At 41.0% G+C, this 21,388-nt stretch overlaps 1 protein-coding gene and 1 long non-coding RNA gene across 9 annotated transcripts in view; one reads left to right on the top strand and one right to left on the bottom strand.

Annotated features, from left to right (window-relative positions):
• The window catches only part of CBLL1 (Cbl proto-oncogene like 1), an 18,153-nt gene extending 8,959 nt beyond the window's left edge, over positions 1-9,194 (bottom strand). For 2 of the 6 annotated variants that reach the window (XM_082692019.1, XM_082692020.1), the window contains exons 1-2: positions 7,898-8,797; positions 2,548-2,715 (exon numbers count right to left, since the gene is read on the bottom strand). In XM_082692019.1, the coding sequence (XP_082548145.1) occupies positions 2,548-2,715; positions 7,898-7,910 (181 nt within the window). In that variant the 5' untranslated portion in view covers positions 7,911-8,797. Of the gene's footprint in view, positions 1-2,547; positions 2,716-7,220; positions 8,798-8,873 lie in introns of those variants that run through there. The other 4 variants (XM_082692018.1, XM_082692017.1, XM_082692016.1 and 1 more) reach the window with 4 other exon arrangements.
• LOC309844783 lies at positions 8,122-21,388 on the top strand. Of its 3 annotated transcripts, XR_014300902.1 has the most exons (4): positions 8,150-8,260; positions 11,912-11,999; positions 16,236-16,467; positions 21,081-21,388. It is a non-coding gene; the product is annotated as an uncharacterized lncRNA (long non-coding RNA). The 3 variants fall into 3 exon arrangements; XR_014300900.1 differs by lacking the exon at positions 11,912-11,999 and having other exon boundaries at positions 8,122-8,260; XR_014300901.1 differs by lacking the exon at positions 16,236-16,467.

The raw sequence follows: 21,388 nt of genomic DNA, 5'->3' as shown, positions 1-21,388 counted from the left end.
AACAGCAGAAGCCGTATCATATCTATTCACAAGGATCCTCCTCTACACTGCATATACCAATAAAGTTATAAAGATCAAATGGGCTCAATTTCTCTGACCCTGACTGTAATCTTCTCATCTCACACAAAAGAAGAGAAAATTAATGGCCAGTGTGATGGTAATTCTAGGTAGAATCCAATTACCTAAAGTAAAGCTGAGACGACACATCTATCCCTCCAAAATGCCAGGCTTCTCAAGTCTCTTTTGGCCCTAGAACTGGTAAACAGAGTAGCCCAAGCACACAAGTTTTAACTTTACCCACATGGCTAAATTACAGCACCTGTTTATGGAGTGGTCCATGGACATACACACAAATACAGTGATGCAAGGATTCTTCAAAGCTGATCTAGATACTCAGTGCACTACTAATGATCTCCAATACAGAGTAGAGTTCAAAGAGTGTTCTTATAAAGTTACAAATAAGTGACCTTAAGTAAGTTTTATAAGGCCCATTTATACCTTATAAAAGCTGCTGTCATCGAAACTCAAAATAAGAAAAATCAATTTCTTATTTATCTAAAATGCAGAAAATTATTGCATAAAACAACAGACAAGAAAATGAGGAACATATAATCATTTTTCAAAGTAGTTCACTCTGTATTCCCATTCTTAAAATTACATATATATTCATATAAGTATCATAAGAGAACCCAAAACTCCTTATTTTGATAAATGCCTAGGAAAAGCACCAATCACTTATTATTTTTTTACCCCAAATAAGTGAATCTAGAGTAGTCAAACATTATCTTCAGCCTCAGTTTGCTCTATTAAGAGAGAGGACAGTAACAATTCCTTATAGAAAGGGTGTGGGCTTGCGGGGTGAGAGGAGAGGGAATGAAGGGATATTTGAGAGGAAAAGGATAGAAGGGGGTTGTAACTTTATTGCCTTGTTGGATTATTACAATAAGAATTTACTTGCATACTACTATGCAGTTTTTAGAAATTACTGAAAGAAACCAAAAGACCAAAGAGGGAGCACCCTAGGTTATGGATAGTGTGACTATTTTGATTCCAAAAAGATATAGAGATAGACTGTTGGAATAGAACAGAAAATCTAGAAACAGACATAAATACGTTTAGACCTTTAATGTATGATAATGATGGGATTCCTATTTGGCACAGATACGACAGATCATTCAACAGTTGGGACAAATAGCCAGCTATTTTAGAGAAAAAATAAATACAGCCAAACTCCACTTTATTTTTTTAGTAGCCAGCTAACTTTTTCTGTAAAAGGCTAGATAGTGTGTATTTTAGGCTGTGTTGGCCTCTTGTAATCACTCAACTATGCTATTACAGTGTGAAAGAAGCCATGAACAGAACTTAAATGAACGGGCAAGGCTGTGTTCCAATACGACTTTACAAAAACTGGGCTGGATTTGGTCCACACGCCAGTCTGCTGACCCTGTACTGAAGTGTAAGATGGGAAAACTAATTCATGCTCATGAAATAGGGAAAAGGCCTTTCTAAGGATTTTATAAAACCCAGAAGTCATAACAGAAAAGACTGGATTGGTATCCGACTACACAGAATCTCCAAACTTCAATACAATAAAAATTGTATATAGAACATGTAAAAGACAAATGGTGAATGTACACAATATATGACAAAGAGCCAATCTGTGCATTCACTGGGAAAGTCGTCATAAAAGCCAAATGGTAAAATAATTTATAAAGAACTCATAAAGAGAAAACTAAACAGAAAAAATTAAAGGATATGAACATGTAGATCCTTCACAAAAGAAACAATCAATACTATAAAAAGATAGATATATATATACATATATATAACCCCACTCATAATTAAAAAATATATGTCAAAACAAAAATTTTAAAAGGTTAATAGTCCCAATATTGGTGCGTGGGAATTAAACTGATTTTTTTTTTTGGCAAAGCTATTTGGCAATATTCATTAAATTCTAAAATGCACAGTATCTATCAAGTTATAAAATACCTAAATCATGCAAAATGTTAAATTTTAAATGTTAAACCAAGGATGCATGCTAAGCTATATGTACAAGAATATTTACTACAACATTGTTTTCAACAGCAAAAAAGTTAGAAAAATTATTAAATTATGACACATCCATTAAGAAAATATCTAAACCTATTTTCTTAAATGAGCACAACTGTACATCCTGATAAACTGCAAAACTTCAAATGCATCTTACATGCAAAAACGGCAGTTATACATTAAAAAGTTACTATAAAAAATTACTTTGGTGAAGTATTGTCAAGGGAGAGGAAAAATTTCACTTTTAATACTACGTTTTCGGCAACATTATTTAGTTTTTTCTTTTAACAACAGGTAGTATTACTTTTAATAACAAAAGAAAAAAAAACAAAAATATTATAAAGGAAGAGAAAAGTACATGCCAAAATGAGAAGTCAAACAGAAAGACTAAAATATGAAGACAGTAAGATAAAAAAGATCTTAAATAAATAAAGAAGAGCACATGGATTATTTGGTGGAATGAGACTTCCGGACTTCTCAACTTAAACAAATTACCTTCATCCCCAGGTGGAGCCTTTGCAGGCATCCTGTTTATAGTCCTTGGAGCTCGAGGTGCGGTTTTAGTTTTATTCCCTTGTTTGGAGATGAGCTTTATAGGAATGCGTCTTCGAACATCAAGACCACCCAACGATCCGGAACTATTAGTGCCTTGTAACTCATTATCTATGTCAGAAGAAAAAAAGTTGTGATTTCTTTCAGTTATCCTTTTCTGAAGGTTATTCTGACACAGGTATTAAAATCACATACCCAACATGATCAAGGGCTAAATATCTGGGCTCTGATTTTAAATATTATGTTATATAAGTTTAAACACTAATTTTCTCTGTACTGGAAAAAACCTTAAAGGAATGCTTTTTGAGACACAGAACTCTAAAAAGTTGACAAAAGTTATATAACCTCTCTCTGAAGTAGACAAAAATTTTCATGACTCCAGAAGAGTTCACAGAAAACATAAAACCCACAGGCCCAAGATAAGAATTCCTGTCTTTAACCAGAAGAGATTTTCTTAAAAGGAAACAAACAAACAAACAAAAAAAGATAAGGAAAAAAAAGAATAAGAGGAAGGAGAAGGAGGAGAAGAAAGAAACCATCCCTATTCTCCACCAAGCACACAAAACACTTAAGTCTGTGAAGTGAATCTACATTAGGACAATCAAAACCAACACAAAACTAACACTGACAATGGCAAAATTAAATAAATAATGCATCTGAAAATGAGGTCAGTTTTAAGGAAGGTGATTATTTCCTTAAGTGTAAAATGGTTTTTCTAAAAATTATTCAAGAACAGCAAAAATTACTACACCATTTAATAGTAGAAATACTCAATAATGTATTTGTGCTATACCCTTCCTAGAGATAAAATACAAGTGTGTTATTGTGAACAGCATCATAATGGAAAGTTAGAGTTTAGGAGGATGCAAGGTTTCTGTGATTAAACTAGATCTAAACAAGGGACACTTTCTAAGTCCCTGCTTGTTATTAGCTAAGAAACAAATTAACTCATTTCTCATGAGTAATGGGAGCATTATTTCATAGAACTGACTCCATCTGAAGGTTGTCTCCCCTTTTTAAGTCTATGACAAAATATTACAATACAGAAAATATTCACCTTTACCTACTAAAGACACAAAGGGAAATGCCCTAAAATAGGAAATGCAAATAAAATAATTTTTAAAAATAGTAATGTTTTAAATGTGAAAATTACTGAACTGCCCCCACAGGAGATATTACCATCACGACTGATAGGCACACTGTTCACATCACATTCAGTAAAAGCCAAATTTGGAAAGTAACCTAGTACTAATGACCTCCAAGGCTAGTAGGATCAGACACATGTTAATTCACATCAATTTGCACTCTGCCTGAACAATATTTATTTAAGTTGTATTTATCTACAAATTCTTTATACCCTACATGGGACTCAAACTCACAACCCTGAGATGAAGAGTTGCATGCTTTTCTGATCGAGCCAACCAGGTGCCCCTCTTTCTGAGCAATATTTAGAACAAAATTCAAGATACGTTCATAACAATTAATTAAATATTTTCAGTCTACTTTCTATTATTACTTTTATAATAGCTAATCCTCAAAGAAAAAAATTCATGGAAAGGAATTACATGGTTAGCTAAACTCTTGACTTACGATAAACCCAACTTGGTCAACTTTCAACACTTCACAAAATGTATTAACAAGTTGAATAATAGATTTCATCTGCTTCCATTCTAGTTATTTATGTAAAAGTACCTACAAGCAATGTAATAGCCAAAGGACAGACACGAATCAATTTTTTCTTATTCACAAGGTATTCCTGATTTTTCAATAAAATAAAAAAGCAAGTTAATGTAGACAAATTTAACAGTTCAGTGTTGTCCTTCAGATATTAGAAGGACTCAATGGTTTAACCTAGAGGAATGACCAAAATACCAACACTTCATTATGGCAAATCCTTTTCCCACCATCCGGAACAGGTGTCACAACAGTAGCTTGCTTAGTCTCCCACAATTTTTAGGAAGTCCACTGCCCTTTAACACCTTGCCGCCTACTTCACAGATTGCAAGCCCATAAACAAAGTACAACATTTAAGAGTGACATCATTCTGCGTTTGTCTCTCTTTTTAATTAAAAATCAGAAAATACAGCACAATTTCTTTTTGAATACGCCAACTAAAAATATAAAGCCCGTAACTACACAAATCCTTGGATATTAGAGAGAAAATGAGAACTAAAGCTATCCCTGTCGTTTATTTTTCTTTTTTATTTTATAAAGATTTTCTTTTTAAGTATTCTCTACATCGGGGAGGGGGCCTTGAATTTATAATCCCAGGACTGAGTCAGTCACATGCTCTACCGGCTGAACTGGCCAGGCACCTCTTTGAGGCAATTTAAGATGAATCCACTTTAAAAAGGAGTAACACTTTCATATTATAGTTTTTTATATTTCATTTAGAATTTTATCCTGAAATAAAGGAACCAAGAAATATCTTACCAAATTTAGATTTCAGTTACAACCAAGAGCTGATTCTTAGAAAGACCAAAGAATGAATCAAGGTTAAATCATACTTTCCTGAAGTAGTTTTTCCTGGCAAAATTCTATTAGAACACTACAAGATAGCCTTCACTTTATGTTTGACTTTTCAGCGTAATCATAAATTCAGTCAATTTTGTGTATAATATTCAAGGGTATCCTCAATTTCCCCAAGACCCTCTCTTAATCCTTTGACATTAAAATCTTTCTTTTAAGATGCCTACCTAATCATAATGTCTTCAATCAACTGGCATTTCCTCAACTTGCCAATGATTTCATTTGCGATTTAAACAATTACCAAATTCACGCTTAAGAATCCCATGAAAACCTAAATCTTTTGCAAGGTTTATAACGAAGCAAGGAAAATGACTTGAAACAAAATTAAAAGAATAGAAAAAGATGTGGCTGGTTGGCCCAATCAGTAGAACGTGTGACTCTTGATCTAGGGGTTGTAAACTGGAGTCCCAGGTTGGGTGTAGAGCTTACTTAAAAATAAAATCTTAAAAAAAAAAAAAAGAATAGAAAAGGAGCAGCAGTGTTATCTGAGTAAGAACTAATTTTTTAGGTGGTCAACTCATTTGTGAATATTTTCATGTCAGGATGCCTCTTTCCTTTCTTAGGCAACATTTTAACCTAAAAACTAGGGATAACAAATACTCAGAGACATGCCCAGCCCTACTACAACTTCCCAACATAACATCCTCTAAACTGTGCAATGGGCTTGACCCCCAATTCCAGTAACAGGCTCTAATGATACCTGTTTTTGCTAAAGCTGCATGTTTGCTACTCGAACACCAAGGTCCCAGAGTTTCAATTCTACAAAACTTCCAAATACTAGAGTTCCTTACATACAGCCTGGGTCTTGGCCCTCTTCTTCTCTGTATTCTCATTCAAGTGATTTCATCCATCCTCATTCCATAAAATATTAGCTATCTGGTCCTAAGTCTCAAATATGTATTTTTCAACCCACATCTTTCCTCTGATCTCCACCTAACATCTTCCCTTGTATGTCCCAGTACACAGCTCATACTTAGCAGTCCAAAATCTCATTCCCAAGTTCCCAGGTCTCAGCTTTACCACTTAAAAAAAAAAAAAAAAAAAGTCTGTTTACTTTCCAAGTTTTCTCGAACTTAGTAACAGACACTACCTAGCTGTCAAACCAGACACCCTTGCAAAGCTTCTACTGAGTTCTACCAAGAAAATATGGAATCTGCACATTTCCCTTTTCCCTAAACAAAGCCAACTTCACTAAGTTGAGCCTCTGTTCTTGTCTACTGCAATCACGGTTTCAACTGTCTATTTTCTATTATTCTTCCTTCCCTCTCTTATGCCATTCCGCATGAACAACCTATTGTCTTTTTAAAAGAACTTATGTTTCTCCTGTACTCCTGTTCAATGGCTTCACATTGCACTTAAAACAGAATCAAATCTTTACCATGGCCTTCAAAGTCTTTTATGATCTGACCCCTGCTTTCCTTTCCAATCTCTTAGGTCCCTTTTCTTCTTGCTAAGCTGGAGCTGACTAACCTCTATTTTTCCTTCCTCAGAATCTTTGTATTTGCTAGAAATGCTTTCCTCCTAATTCCATGGATGGATTTTTCTCATGTATCAGATCTCAGCTTGTAAATACTACCTTTACAGAAAGACCCTCCCTGACCACTCTCTCTGAAGCTTCCTCCTATTTAGTCTTTACCACAGTTTTTTTCAAAGCACTCATCATGATCTGTAATGTTCACGTTTAAAAAAAAAACAAAAACAACAACAACAACAAAAAAAAACTTGTCTATCTTGTCTTCCCCAACAGAATGTAATCTCCATGAGGTCAGGGACTCAGTCCGTCTAGTTTACAATTCCATCATTCCATCTCCAGGCATACAGGTATCTAGTGTATGTTGTGCTGACTAGCATTCACTAAATTTTATAGAGATATAATTTTATATCTATATGTACAAAATTAAGTAGGTATTTGATGATTGAGAGCATCCTAACCAATAGTTAATACAAAAAATATCTTTTTTTCCTATTTACGATACAGCTGATAGAACTGTACGGAACACTAACTCCAAATGCACTCATTCAGTATCCAAAAACCACAAAGAAGGAAAAGCCAAACAACACATAACCAAAAGCGGAGTCATTCTTACTTGAAGAAAGAGATCAGAATATCTTGAATTTATGCTCTCCTTTGTAAACGCCCCCAAATGATGAGTAAGGACCACAGCCGGAGCGCGGGGCATGCTTTGGACTCAGGCAGAAAAAGCCGCTCCGAGTATGATTCCGAAAACCATATCCGACTCCCTTCTCCCACCTCTAGCCCATGAAAGACCGGAGAGACAATAACGACCGGCAGTGATCACCGCAGCACCCGCCCAAGGCTGGCTGAGACAGCAGGAAGTCTCCAACCCACTCCCGCGCATCGACTCCCAGCGTAATGAGCTTTCCCGACTGAGATTGGAATCTACCCGCCAGTCCCCAATACGTAGAGCAGAGCACCCGGGATGAAGAAAAAAAGAAGCAGCAGCAGCAGCCAGGGCTCCCTCGTCCCCACGAGGCCCGCGCCGCCCACCGTCTGGGCTGGGAGCTCAGCAGAACCAGAGAAGCGGCTGTTGCCGGCACCGAGGCTGTAGGTACCACACCGGACGGTAGGCCGGGAAGCAGCAGGCCCTTGCCGGGCACGGAGAAGGGTCTGTAAGATTTCTTCCTCACCGCCACCCCCCACTCCTGTAGGGCGAGCGTATCCCCTCTCTGCCCGCTGGGCAACCAGTCCCAGGCCGGCCAAGGGGGCATGGAACCGGGACCCCCACTGCCTCCGCCTCCTTACCAGTGTGATCCATGATTCGGCTCGCGGGGCACAGTGGGAGCGGAAGTCAACCGCGCCGGAGTCGCAGGGAGCGCGTGCGCTCTACCTTCCGGAGCCCGGGAGGCGGAAGTGCGACCAAGTTGCCGCGGCTTTGGCCTCCCCGGGTTTCCTGCTCTCTTATCCACTACCCAACTCCGGTGAGGGAGTCAGGCATAGTTCGGGGAGAGGGGGACAAAGAGGTTAAGCAAAGAGCTTCCAAGTCCAGGTTGCTGAGCCTTCTCCTCGGGTGCTTCAAGAGAGAATAGCCTTTAACTACGGAAGGGAGACACACGGAAGCAGGGGAGGGGGAGAGCAGTAGTAGCCGGAGGAATAAGCTCGCGGCAGGTAAGGCGCCTGCCCGCCTCCGCAGAGCGTTGCCTTCTGGGACTTGTAGTGCGCTGGGCCCCCGGAGCCGGTCAGGCCCACTGCGCAGGCTCGGCCGTTGGGCTGGCCCCACCCCGGCGGGCGGAGTAACGGTTTGGAATCCCCCGGAGTGCGCGAGCGCTCGTCTCCTCCGCCCCGTGCAGGGAAAGTGTAAACACGCGCTCGGGAAGGCGTCCTCCAGTGGGAGGTTGCCCAGGGGATGGCTGGGCGGGGAGAGGACAGAAAGGCTCTTTGCTTATTGTCTCCAATTTGCTTTGTCCTGGCGAGCTCCACAGACCCACGGCAGAGCCGACTTGGTATCAGCCCTGTTCCCACCGCTTGAGTTTCTAAGGGTGGAAACGCCGAACGCTCGCCCCGCGCTCGGGTTTCCTAGCCGGGAGCGCCCGGACCACCGAAGGGCGCGGGGGAGCCGCGGCTGCCCCTCGGCGGGGACGGCGGCAGGGAAGTGCGGAGCGGAGCCGGAGAGGGGGTGCCCGCGCAGTGCGGCGGGGAGCGCGGCGGGGCCGGCCGGAAGGGAGAGGGTGAAAAGGAAAGGCCTAAAATGAGGAAGGGAGAATTAGCACACGGGCAGTACCTAGTTCCAGTTCTTGGTCCCCGGGGGCTGTGGTTGCGGCTGCCTTCATCGTCCTCAGCCAAAACAAAGGAAAGTGCCACCGAGTGGTTGCTGGGGACCCTCAGTGCGGCCTCCACCTCGCCGACTCGGCTCATGTGTGTCCACTCCCTTCTCCAACCCTTCACACTTGGTGCTCGGGGATGAGTAGAAAGGAGCACAATTAGGAGAAAACACGAGCTTGGGAGCCGAGGGATTTGGGTTCTATTCCTGTCGTCCCTTGGTGACATCATTACCCTGGCTTGTTCACGCTTTCAGTGCCAGAGTTCCTGGATCAATAGAGGGTTGTTGTTGTTGTTGTTGTTGTTATTATCGTTATATTGCCCTCCTAGTAGAGATGTTTTCGCGGTACTGAATTCTGGACACAGGGTGTGCAGCGGTGTGTTGTATCTAGAGTTATGCAGTAACAGCTTTGAGTCATAAAAGATCAGACCTGTGTTCCCTGTTATCTGCTGAATGCTTTAGTGGGGTGTTGTTGTTGTGTTTTTTTTTAAAAGACTTCCCCGCTATATCTGAAGCGTTATAATCAAGTTTTTAGATAACAGTTAACAGCTGAGGATAATTGTGAATCAGAGGTACCCCCCTGCTTTTGTTGAAATGTACATTTCTGTATTAATGAGTAGTTTCCCAAAAAAAAAATTTTTTTTAAGATTTTATTTAAAATCTGACAGATCACAAGTAAGCAGAGGGGCAGGCAGAGGGAAGGGGTGGAAAGCAGGCTCCCTGCTGAGCAGAGAACCCGATGTGGGACTTGATGCCAGGACCCTGGGATCCTGACCTGAGCCGAAGGTAGAGGCTTTAACCACTGACCCACCCAGATGCCCCTCCAAGATGTTTTCAATTGCTGAGCTTATTTTTTGTTTTGGAGGTTGGAGGAAGTTTGACCATACTTGACTGTTTCTCTAAATACCGTGCTAATATGATCAGGCATTTTTCACCCACTTGGGGTACAAAGGAAGATAGTTTTCACCTAGGAAGTCCTCTCTTTGTGGGGGGTTTTTTCCCCTCTCCTCCTATTTAGCCTGTCAGCCATACTTCAAATTAATGCAAATCCAGGTTCAAATTAGCCTCTGCCAGTGCTCATATTTAAAGAATTAGAATAAATAAGGGCCTTCAAACTATATTTTACATAATTTAGTCTGTAAATCAGAATTTGTGTCAGCACTTAATGGTGCATACAGTTATGAAAATTTACTGAGGGAAACTCACTTATTTTAGATTTCCTGTTGATAAAATGTTAGACAAACATTTGTTGAATTATTTGTTTGACATCTGTTGCTTTCATGCACTGCTTATAGCATCTGTGTTCTGTATTCATTTCCCCTTAACTGTAGTTGCCTCACTTTATCAGGGCAGTAGCAGTGTGACAAATTAATGTCTTTACCTAAACTGATAAGTGAAAGTGTACATAGACTTTTATTTGATTACTGCCCTTTGGTATCCATTGTTGTTGACCTGTGTGCTGTAATCACAATTTATTAAAAGTCAACATTCTCAGTACGCTCTACATGCCTTCTATGTAATAATCTATTATTATTGTTACTTAAACAACTTTTATAAAATGAAAATTAAAAATAAAATTAGCACAATTTAAAACAACAATAAAAAATTGACATTCATATTGATTTTACAGCTTGGTGCTGTCCTGAGGTTTATAAAAACCAAACAGCATAATAATGGGTGATCTAAAGCACTGAGGTGTGTATTTGCATCTTGCTGACAGACCCGTCTGCTGGCCCACGAATTATAAGCTAATGTTCTTTAAGATGTTTTGGTAACCTTCCATTTGCATAGCACTGTTTACACTAAGAGAAAAATAGGCTGGGTATCAGAGAGCTTGTTTGACTTGTGCTCTTTCTTGGTCCATGTTTGAGAATACTGAAAAATAAGGTATGATTGTACAGAACCCTGAAAAGTAAGATTCCAGAGTAACAGTTAAGAGCACATAGGGGTGCCTGGCTGGCTCAGTTGGTGAAGCATGTGACTCTGGATCTCAGGGTCATGAGTTCAAGTCCTAGGAGCTTGCTTGCAACTCCAGTACCAGGCCAGGACATCTCCCTAAGCTCTTTTGGTGGCATCACACTAAGCAGAAGGCAAGAACTGAATAAATAACAATCCCTACAAGGATCAGACTGGCAGCATTTATAGAAATAATTAAAAGCACATACAATTAAATTCTAAGTGTTTTGAGGGAATGCAGTGCTACATACATTCAGAGAAAATAATAAGCAGTAGGACTGAGGGGAGTTATGTAGACTTTATGGAGGGATTTTAGCTGAGCCTTGGTGAACAAACAGGATTTGGAAAGTAGGGGAGCAATGAAAGAGGCTTATCAAATAGGAGCAAGGGCCCAGACTGAGTATTGTAACTTACACAGAGGACAGTGATCAGCTTGACTTGCATTGTTAGTCCATGTCTGAGAGTACTGAAAAATAAAATTAAGGTATGATTCTACAGAAACTTGAAAAGTAAGATTCAAAAAAAACAGTTCAGAAAGAACACATGGGATGCCTGGGTGGCATAGCTGGTAAAGCATGTGACTCTTGATCTCAGGATCATGAGTTCAAGCCCCATATGTGGTGTGGAGTTTAATTTTAAGAGTTTTAATTACAGGGGCGCCTGGGTGGCTCAGTGGGTTAAGCCGCTGCCTTCGGCTCAGGTCATGATCTCAGGGTCCTGGGATCGAGTCCCGCATCGGGCACTCTGCTCAGCAGGGAGCCTGCTTCCTCCTCTCTCTCTCTCTCTGCCTACTTGTGATCTCTCTCTGTCAAAAAAAAAAAAAAAAATCTTAAAAAAAAAAGTTTTAATTACAAAAAAGTACATAAACAAAACCTAGCCTGATATATTATTCATATAAACAGCATAGTTCAGCAAGATTTTTTTTTTTTTTAAATGAGCAGAACTTCAGTTTGGAGCAGGGGGGCGGTGGTGGGGAGTGAATCAATACTATTACCTAGGGCACCTGGGTGGCTCAGTTGGTTAAGCCTCTGCCTTTGGCTTAGGTCATGAGAAAGAGTATCAGCTTTGGAATCAGGAAGAATTGGATTTCAGTCTCAACTCTCCCTGTGTTACTTTGGATAATTACTTAAGGTCAGTATCTGTATCAGTGAAATGGGAATAATGATCATTTTTCTTGCAGAATTATTCTGAAGATGAAAGGAGATGACCGGTAGGAAGGCTCCTCCTTACATGCCAATAACAGGCAGGCCTTCTGTCAGTGTCCATTTCCTTCATTCCTCCTGGTAGTTACTGTCTCTTCAAAACATCCAGGCACTGTCCTTCTCCTAAGATCTGACTCTCTACTTCATATTGTATCAACAGATTTATTTTATCTACCCCACAGGACCAGCTCCTTGAGGATAGGGTCCATTGGCCATCTATATTTGTGTCGTACACAGTATGTGTATTTGCGTACACAGTAGGTGTACAAAATATTTGTTGACTTGAAGAATGTCATCAAAAATAGCATAGCCCTATCAAAACAAAAAGACACATTTTAAACTTCTGCCCACAAATGTGGCAGACAACTGGACAAAAGCTTACAGTATAAAATAATGATGATAGGCAGGCACTGGCCACTAGGATTGTAAAGAATTTGTGACAGCTTACACACCCATATTCAGAGTACACTGGATAAAATGAGAGAGAACGGATAATGCCAGAAGACAGTGGGTCAGGTCTTCAAACAGGAAGAGACTCAAACAGCACTGTGTGGCCAAGATTCTCTTTGAATGAGGAAAAAACTGTGTCTAAGAGTGTGTTTATACATATCTACATACACAGCCATGAAATCCAGCCAATTAGGTGGGAAATTCTAATTTAAAATTTAAGAAGGTGAATAGTTTTGGTAAATAATTTATTCAACCAGCATTTATTTGTGCCAGACACTCTTCCTGTTGTTTGAATGTATCTGTGAACAAAGCAAGTAACCCGCATTGGCTGCGTGAAACTGACTTTGTAGTGAAATAGAGCCAGTTTAAAAATGTAACTTCACTAATACTGAGCAACAGTGGAAATTGTTTTCTAGAATATGAATGTTACAAACCTGAACAAAATAAGTATAAGTAAACAGAAAGCTTGTGAGTACTAGTTTTTCATGAATTGTCTACTTTTACTGTCTAAAATTGAAAAGCAGTTAAAAATATTAGGCCTAACAACTCCAACTTGAAGAGGTTTTCATAATTTCTTTTCTTAACCTAGAAAGAGCTTTTAGAATGTTAACACCCCTCATGTTAAAGGAAAAAGTTTTCTACTTCATGTTCTTTTGTTGTATTAATTTCAAGTAAAAGTCACTAAAATTAGAATATTTTCATTAAAAAGAGCATCTACGTACTGGCACAAAAACAGACACATAGATCAATGGAACAGAATAGAGAGCCCAGAAATAGACCCTCAAATCTATGGTCAACTAATCTTCGACAAAGCAGGAAAGAATGTCCAATGGAAAAAAGACAGCCACTTCAATAAATGGTGCTGGGAAAATTGGACAGCCACATGCAGAAAAATGAAATTGGACCATTTCCTTACACCACACACAAAAATAGACTCAAAATGGATGAAGGACCTCAATGTGCGAAAGGAATCCATCAAAATCCTTGAGGAGAACACAGGCAGCAACCTCTTCGACCTCTGCCGTAGCAACATCTTCCTAGGAACAACGCAAAAGGCAAGGGAAGCAAGGGAAAAAATGAACTATTGGGATTTCATCAAGATCAAAAGCTTTTGCACAGCAAAGGAAACAGTGAACAAAATCAAAAGACAACTGACCGAATGGGAGAAGATATTTGCAAACGACATATCAGATAAAGGAATAGTGTCCAGAATCTATAAAGAACGTAGCAAACTCAACACCCAAAGAACAAATAATCCAATCAAGAAATGGGCAGAGGACATGAACAGACATTTCTGCAAAGAAGACATCCAGATGGCGAACAGACACATGAAAAAGTGCTCCATATCACTCGGCATCAGGGAAATACAAATCAAAACCACAATGAGATATCACCTCACACCAGTCAGAATGGCTAAAATCAACAAGTCAGGAAATGACAGATGCTGGCGAGGATGCGGAGAAAGGGGAACCCTTCTACACTGTTGGTGGGAATGCAAGCTGGTGCAGCCACTCTGGAAAACAGCATGGAGGTTCCTCAAAATGTTGAAAATAGAACTGCCCTATGACCCAGCAATTGCACTATTGGGTATTTACCCTAAAGATACAAATGTAGTGATCCTAAGGGGCACATGCACCCGAATGTTTATAGCAGCAATGTCCACAATAGCCAAACTATGGAAAGAACCTAGATGTCCATCAACAGATGAATGGATCAAGAAGATGTGGTATATATACACAATGGAATACTATGCAGCCATCAAAAGAAATGAAATCTTGCCATTTGCAACAACATGGATGGAACTAGAGCGTATCATGCTTAGCGAAATAAGTCAAGCAGAGAAAGACAACTATCATATGATCTCCCTGATATGAGGAAGTGGTGATGCAACATGGAGGCTTAAGTGGGTAGGAGAAGAATAAATGAAACAAGATGGGATTGGGAGGGAGACAAAGCATAAGTGACTCTTAATCTCACAAAACAAACTGAGGGTTGGTGGGGGGAGGGGGTTTGGGAGAAGGGGGTGGGATTATGGACATTCAGGAGGGTATGTGCTTTGGTGAGTGCTGTGGTGATTCACAGACCTGTACCCCTGGGGATAAAAATATATGTTTATAAAAAAATAAAAAATTAAAAAAAATAAAAATAAAAATAAATTAAAAAAAATAAAAAGAGCATCTACCATAGAGTAGTCAAGGTCTAACATGAAACTGCTTCAGGTATTTCCAGTGAGGGGAATTTAGTGCAAGGAATTGATTATACAGGTAATGGAAAAGCAAGATGTCAAATATGACCGAGATAACCCGCTGATTAGTGTAAGAGTCAGAAGCCACTGAGCCCATAGGCTGAAGGGACAAAGGGATATAGAGTACCATATTATTGTTTTTAATACTTATTTATTTATTTGATTGAGAGAGAGAGCACACAAGTTGGGGGAGCTGCAAAGGGAGAAAGAGAAACAGGCTCCCCGCTGAGCAGGGAGCCTGATGTGGGGCTCAATCCCAGGATCCCGGGATCATGACCTGAGCTGAGGGCAGACTCTTAACCCACTGAGCTATCCACGTGTCCCAAGAGTACCGTTTTATTTTTATAAAAGTATTGCTACCTATCTCTCCAGATAGATGTATAGATAGCTGCATATGCTGTTTACCCAGTATTAATACTAGTTATTTATGGATAGACTGATTTTGAGTGATTCTTACAACTTTGTATTTTTCTGTACTGTTTAAGTTGGATTTTTAAAATTATTCATCCACATATTTTGATGAGCTGAACCACCAGTGAATATCAATTTAAAACTGTGGTAAATTTAGGCAGAGTTCTAGAATCATGAACATATAGTGTTTTCTAGTACTATTACCAATTAACAATATGTTAATTTCTGCAACAGATAAGCTTTCTGATTGCACTCAGTTAAGAAGTTTAAATTAAACATGAGGCCAGTTAATTATGCCTTGTGTTTTTGTAACAGCATTTTCCCCATTTCCTTGATAAATATTTTTTTATATCTCAAAGAGTTCATATGGTCACAATATCATTACATTGTTTCTTCAAAAAGTCAATGTCATGAGGGGAAAATGTTTTGGAGTACTTTTCTACATTAATAAGACTAAAGAACTATACCAAATAAATGTAATGCTTAAAGCTTCATTTGATCCAAATTCAGAGGGAAAGAGCTACAAAAGCTACTGGAGAAATTTTAATCTGAATTGGCTAAAATATGATATAAGGGAATTGCTTAAGAGTAATAATGCTACTTTGATTAAGAGATGCATGCTGACAGGGTAGAAGACCATGATGTCCATAAGAGACTTTGAACAACAAATAGACAGCTAGAGAGGTATATAGACAGAGAGAGAAGGCAAATATGGCAATTAATGATGTAGGCAGTGGTGTACTGTTGTTTTCTTCTTTCAACTTTTCAGGTGTTTAAAATAATAAAAAGTTGGGGGAAAAAAACTAGATAGACTCATTTGCAATAAAAATAAATGGCAAAGAAATTAAAATCATATTTGATGTTATGCACTGAATCTTTGTGTCCCCCACACCAAATTCACATGAGGAAACCCCGACCCCCTAGTGTGGTGGTGTTTGGAGGTAGAGCTTTTGGGAGGTAATTAAGGGTAGATGAGGTCATGGCGATGGGCCCCTCATGATGGGATTGGAATCCTTGTAAGAAGAGTCACCAGAGAACATGGTTCTCGCTTCTCCAAAGGTCCTGTGAGCGCACAGTGAGAAGCCAGGAGAGCGCTCTCACCAGAGCCCGACGGTGCTGCCACCCAGTTCTCAGACTTCTAGCTTCTGGAACAGCGAGGAAATACATTTCTGCTGTGTGAGCACCCCGGCGACAAGATTCTGTTACGGCAGCCCGAGCTAACTCACACAGATTCTGGTATCAGGAAGTGGGTGCTGCTCTATCAAATACCTAAATATGGGAGAAGTCTGAGGTACACACAAAGCATATGGACATAAAGGGCGATTCTGGTGAGGTCGCAGACAACAGAACGTATTACTGGAGGAGACTGGAGGAAGGGCGGTCCTTACGTAAAGTGAGATTTGGCTAGACTTGCTTTAAGGTTTTGGGGAAGGTAGAACTTGCAAGTGACACAACTGGATTAGGAGATTTCCAAGCAACTGAGAGAGGAGCAGTTCAGCTCCTCCTGACTGCTCACAGGGAAATGCAAAATGAGAGAGGCGAAGCGGCAGTGAAGCAAAGAGGAACCAGAATGTGAAGATTTGGGAAATTCTCAGCCTATCCCTCTTGCACAAAATGCAAAGGCTTGTTTGGGACGCCTGCGTGGCTCTGTTAGTTAAGTGTCTGGCTTTGGCTCAGGTCATGATCTCAGGGTCCTGGGATCAAATTCCACGTAGGGTCCCCTGCTCAGTGCGGAGTCTGCTTCTCCCACCCACACCCGCTTGTGTGCTCTCTCTCTCTCTCAAATAAATTAAAAAAAAAAAAAGTTTGTTTTGAAGAGAACACCAAGGTGGTGCTCGAAAGTCATCTGACAGAGATCACGGGGGCAGTAACTTGTAGACTTGCTCAGCCTTCCCAACAGGAACCAGGACACAGAGGTAGGATTGTACCAGCAGACACATTGCCCGTGTGGACTGACAGGGGCAGAGAAGACGGGATGGAATGAAAGATGGCTGCTGGATGCCTTGGATTTTCCAGGATGAGACCGTGGAACTCCTTGGCCAAAGACATAGGTACTACCCTTCAAGAAGAGGGAGAAAGAAGCCCACAGGTGATTTCCGAGATCAGCAAGGCTGCCACTCCCACTCCAGCCCCCGTGTACACAGGAGAGGCTGTGCAAAGGGCACAAGGCTGCCCCCACCTCGGGTTCAAAATGCTCAGCAGAACCTCATGCACAGGGCCCACACAGAGAGCCACGCTTGGGGGATGACCCTGCCACCCCAGCGGGCCTGCAGGGCAGAGTAGCGAACCAAAGTGGTTTATTCTCCAGGCCTAAGAGCTAATGGAATTTGTCTTGCTAGGTTTCAGAGTGGCTGGGACCCTATCACCCCTTCCTTCCTGTTTCTCCCTTTGGAAATGGGAATGTCTACACCATGCCGGTCCCACCACTGTATTTTAGAAGCGCATGACTTGGCTGGTTTCACAGATTCACAGCGGGAGAGGAATTTTACCTCAGGATGGATCTAGAGCTTCACCCATACCTGATCTAGATGATATTTAGGTGAGATGTTGGGCTTTAGACTTCAGAGTTGATGGAATGAGGTAGGACTCAGAGTCGCTGGGATGGAATGAATGTGCTTTGCATGTGATAAGGAAGTGAATTTTGGTCGTCTCATGGCAGAATGTGCCCTCTGTGCACATATCTGTGCACAGAGATATGTGTGCCCTCCCCAAAATATCTGTGCCCTCCCCAAATTCCTATATTGAAAGTCTTGTCCTCCAGTGTGATCATGTTTGGAGGTGGGGCCCCTGAAAGGCCATTAGGATTAGATTGACATCATGAGGTTGGCGCCCTTGTGATAGTCTCAGTCCCCTTGGAAGAAACGACAGCAGAGAACTTGCTCTCTCTTGTTGTACACACACCCAGAAAAGGTTCCATGAGGCGGAAAGAGAGCTCTCACCAAATCCTGACACCCCGACACCGAGACTGGACAGAACTGTAAGAAAATATATTTCTGCTGGGGCGCCTGGGTGGCTCAGTGGTTTGGGCTGCTGCCTTTGGCTCGGGTCATGATCTCAGGGTCCTGGGATCGAGCCCCGCATCAAGCTCCCTGCTCCGCAGGAAGCCTGCTTCTCTCTCTCTCTCTCTCTCTCTGCCTGCCTCTCTGCCTACTTGTGATCTCTGTCTGTCAAATAAATAAATAAAATCTTTAAAAAAAAAAAAAAAGAAAGAAAATAAATTTCTGCTGTGTTAGCCACTGGGTCTGTGGGATTTTTGTAATGGCAGCCCCAGCTGACTAAGACATCTGGGAATGACTTACTTCTTCCATACTCCACAGAAAAGGTCTGACAGCACCTGAGGTCTACGCCACAGAGAAAAGGCCCTCCTTCCCACCGAACTGCTCACTGAGATGCTGGAGAGTGACACACTCTCCCTTTGTCAGGAATAAAGACTCAGGATTGTCAGAAGGGGGCCGGAACATCCTAATTTGATGTGTGGGGAGGGAGAGCATCAGTCTTCAGCTATCCCACTGACTGGGAATATTTGCTTCTCTCTCGCAACAAAAGATAATAAAATATGCAGGCTTAGCGTGCCTGCACTGTGGCCTGCAGGCGAATTTAGGACGCAGAGGAGTGGATCTTGTCTGCCCAGTGTTCAGTGCAGGACATTTCTTTGGCCTTTCTGAGTGCCTCAGGGGGTGACAGCTACTTCCTTGGAACCTGTTAATACTTAGGTGGTCTTCAGGCACCTCCCCCACTTCCCAGGGGCTAAACCACACCAGTGACATCACCCTCCACTGTATAAATACACTGGCTCAGCAGGTAAGGCCTTGGACTCTGCAGTTGTCGCTCTGCCATTTACTTCCTGAAAGGCAAGTCTCAAGCTTTCTTTGTCTCACATTCTATCTTTTGCACAATGGGGATGGTGATTCCCATCACTTAGTGTTGTTTTGGAGATTAAATTAGCTGATGAATTTTATACAGATTAGCATCACATCTAACAGTAACTGTTAGCCATCTTCCTCTTCATCCCTACCCCAGGTCGTTAAAAATCCTAGACTCCTTTGCTTTTGTTAACTGTTTCCTTTGCTGTGCAAAAGCTTTTGATCTTGATGAAATCCTGACAGTTCATTTTTGCCCTTGCTTCCCTTGCCTTTGGCGATGTTCCTAGGAAGATGTTGCTGCGGCTGAGGTCGAAGAGGTTGCTGCTTGTGTTCTCCTCAAGGATTTTGATGGATTCCTTTCTCACATTGAGGTCCTTCATCCATTTTGAGTCTATTTTTGTGTGTGGTGTAAGGAAATGGTCCAGTTTCATTTTTCTGCATGTGACTGTCCAATTTTCCCAGCACCATTTATTGAAGAGGCTGTCTTTTTTCCATTGGACATTCTTTCCTGCTTTGTCAAAGATTAGTTGACCACAGAGTTGAGGGTCTATTTCTGGGCTCTCTGTTCTGTTCCATTGATCTATGTGTCTTTTTTTGTGCCAGTACCATGCTGTCTTGATGATGACAGCTTTGTAATAGAGCTTGAAGTCTGGAATTGTGATGCCACCAACCTTGGCTTTCTTTTTCAATATTCCTTTGGCTATTCGAGGTTTTTTCTGGTTCCATATAAATTTTAAGATTATTTGTTCTATTTCTTTGGGAAAAAATGGATGGGATTTTTTATAGGGATTGCATTAAATGTGTAGATTGCTTTAGGTAGCATAGACATTTTCACAGTATTTATTCTTCCAATCCAGAAGCATGGAACATTTTTCCATTTCTTTGTGTCTTCCTCAGTTTCTTTCATGAGTACTTTATGGTTTTCTAAGTATAGATTCTTTGTCTCTTTGGTTAGGTTTATTCCTAGGTATCTTATGGTTTTGGGTGCAATTATAAATGGCTGGTGCAACCACTCTGGAAAACAGTGTGGAGGTTCCTCAAAAAACTGGAAATAGAGCTACCCTAACCCAGCGATTGCACTACTGGGTTTATATCCTAAAGATACAAATGTGGTGCTCCGAAGGGGCACATGCATCCCAATGTTTATAGCAGCAATGTCCACAATAGCCAAACTATGGAAAGAACCTAGATGTCCATCAACAGATGAATGGATAAAGAAGAGGTGGTATATATACACAATGGAATACTATGCAGCCACCAAAAGAAATGAAATCTTGCCATTTGCAACGATGTGGATGGAAATAGAGGGTATTATGCTTAGCGAAGTGAGTCAGTCGGAGAAAGACAACTATCATATGATTTCCCTGATATGAGGAAGTGGAGATGCAACATGGGGGGTTTGGGGAGTAGGAAAAGAAAATAATGAAAGAAGATGGGATTGGGAGGGAGACAAACCATAAGAGACTCAATCTCAAAAAACAGACTGAGGGTTGCTGGGGGGAGTGGGGACGGGAGAGGGTGGTGGGGATATGGACATTGGGGAGGGTATGTGCTATGATGAGTGCTGTGACATGTGTAAACCTGGCCAGTCACAGACCTGAACCCCTGGGAATAAAAACACATGTGTTTATTAAAAATTTAAAAAAAAAAAAAATCCTAGAATCCAAGCTGTTTAGACAGAAATGTCCACTAGGTGGCACCAGCCACGGGTAAATAAAATCTCCCACATAACACTGTATTTCTTAAGTTTGGGGGTTACAGGATGAGACAGGGTGATAAGGCAATGTGCATATATGTGCATATATAGATATAAGTACAATTTGGCCCCAAAACTCAGCGTTTGATTCATAATAATTTCCTAAAGCTGTTGTCTAAAACAATTACAAGGCAAACATGTTCTGGTTTGATTCCCAGACTGTAGGAGATTCTGATGCTGGGGATTCACAGAGAAACTTCAGGAAAAACCTCCTAGTCTATTTCCAGGTGTGGAGGTGTAAGACTCGGTCAGGTTTGAGTAACAACCGGGGCCTTTGTTTTGCAGAGATCTCTTCCTCCAGTTTTGTGGAAGGAGTATGACTGGAAAGCTGAGCTGGGTATGACTGGAGAAGGGCTCTGCTGAAGACCAGAGATCTCCGTGCCATCTCCATGCACTGTGGGAGGAAACTTCTGGAAGGACAGGGAAGGGACCGGGCAGCTGAGGTAGGGAGAGAAACTTGGAAGTGCACAAGAGTTCAAATAGGAGTTTTAGCAAGTTTTTCTGTGTGATAAGGAATATCAACAGTGTTTTTGCAATTAAATAAGCTTTTCTGACATCTGAGAAAATGATCTCAAGGTAAAGCAAGAATAAAA

The sequence above is a fragment of the Mustela nivalis genome, assembly GCF_964662115.1.
Source record: "Mustela nivalis genome assembly, chromosome: 12".
In the NCBI taxonomy this organism is placed as follows: Eukaryota; Metazoa; Chordata; class Mammalia; order Carnivora; family Mustelidae; genus Mustela; species Mustela nivalis.
The sequence above is the reverse complement of the archived record's forward strand: the minus strand, read 5'-3'. Positions and strand labels throughout refer to the sequence as shown.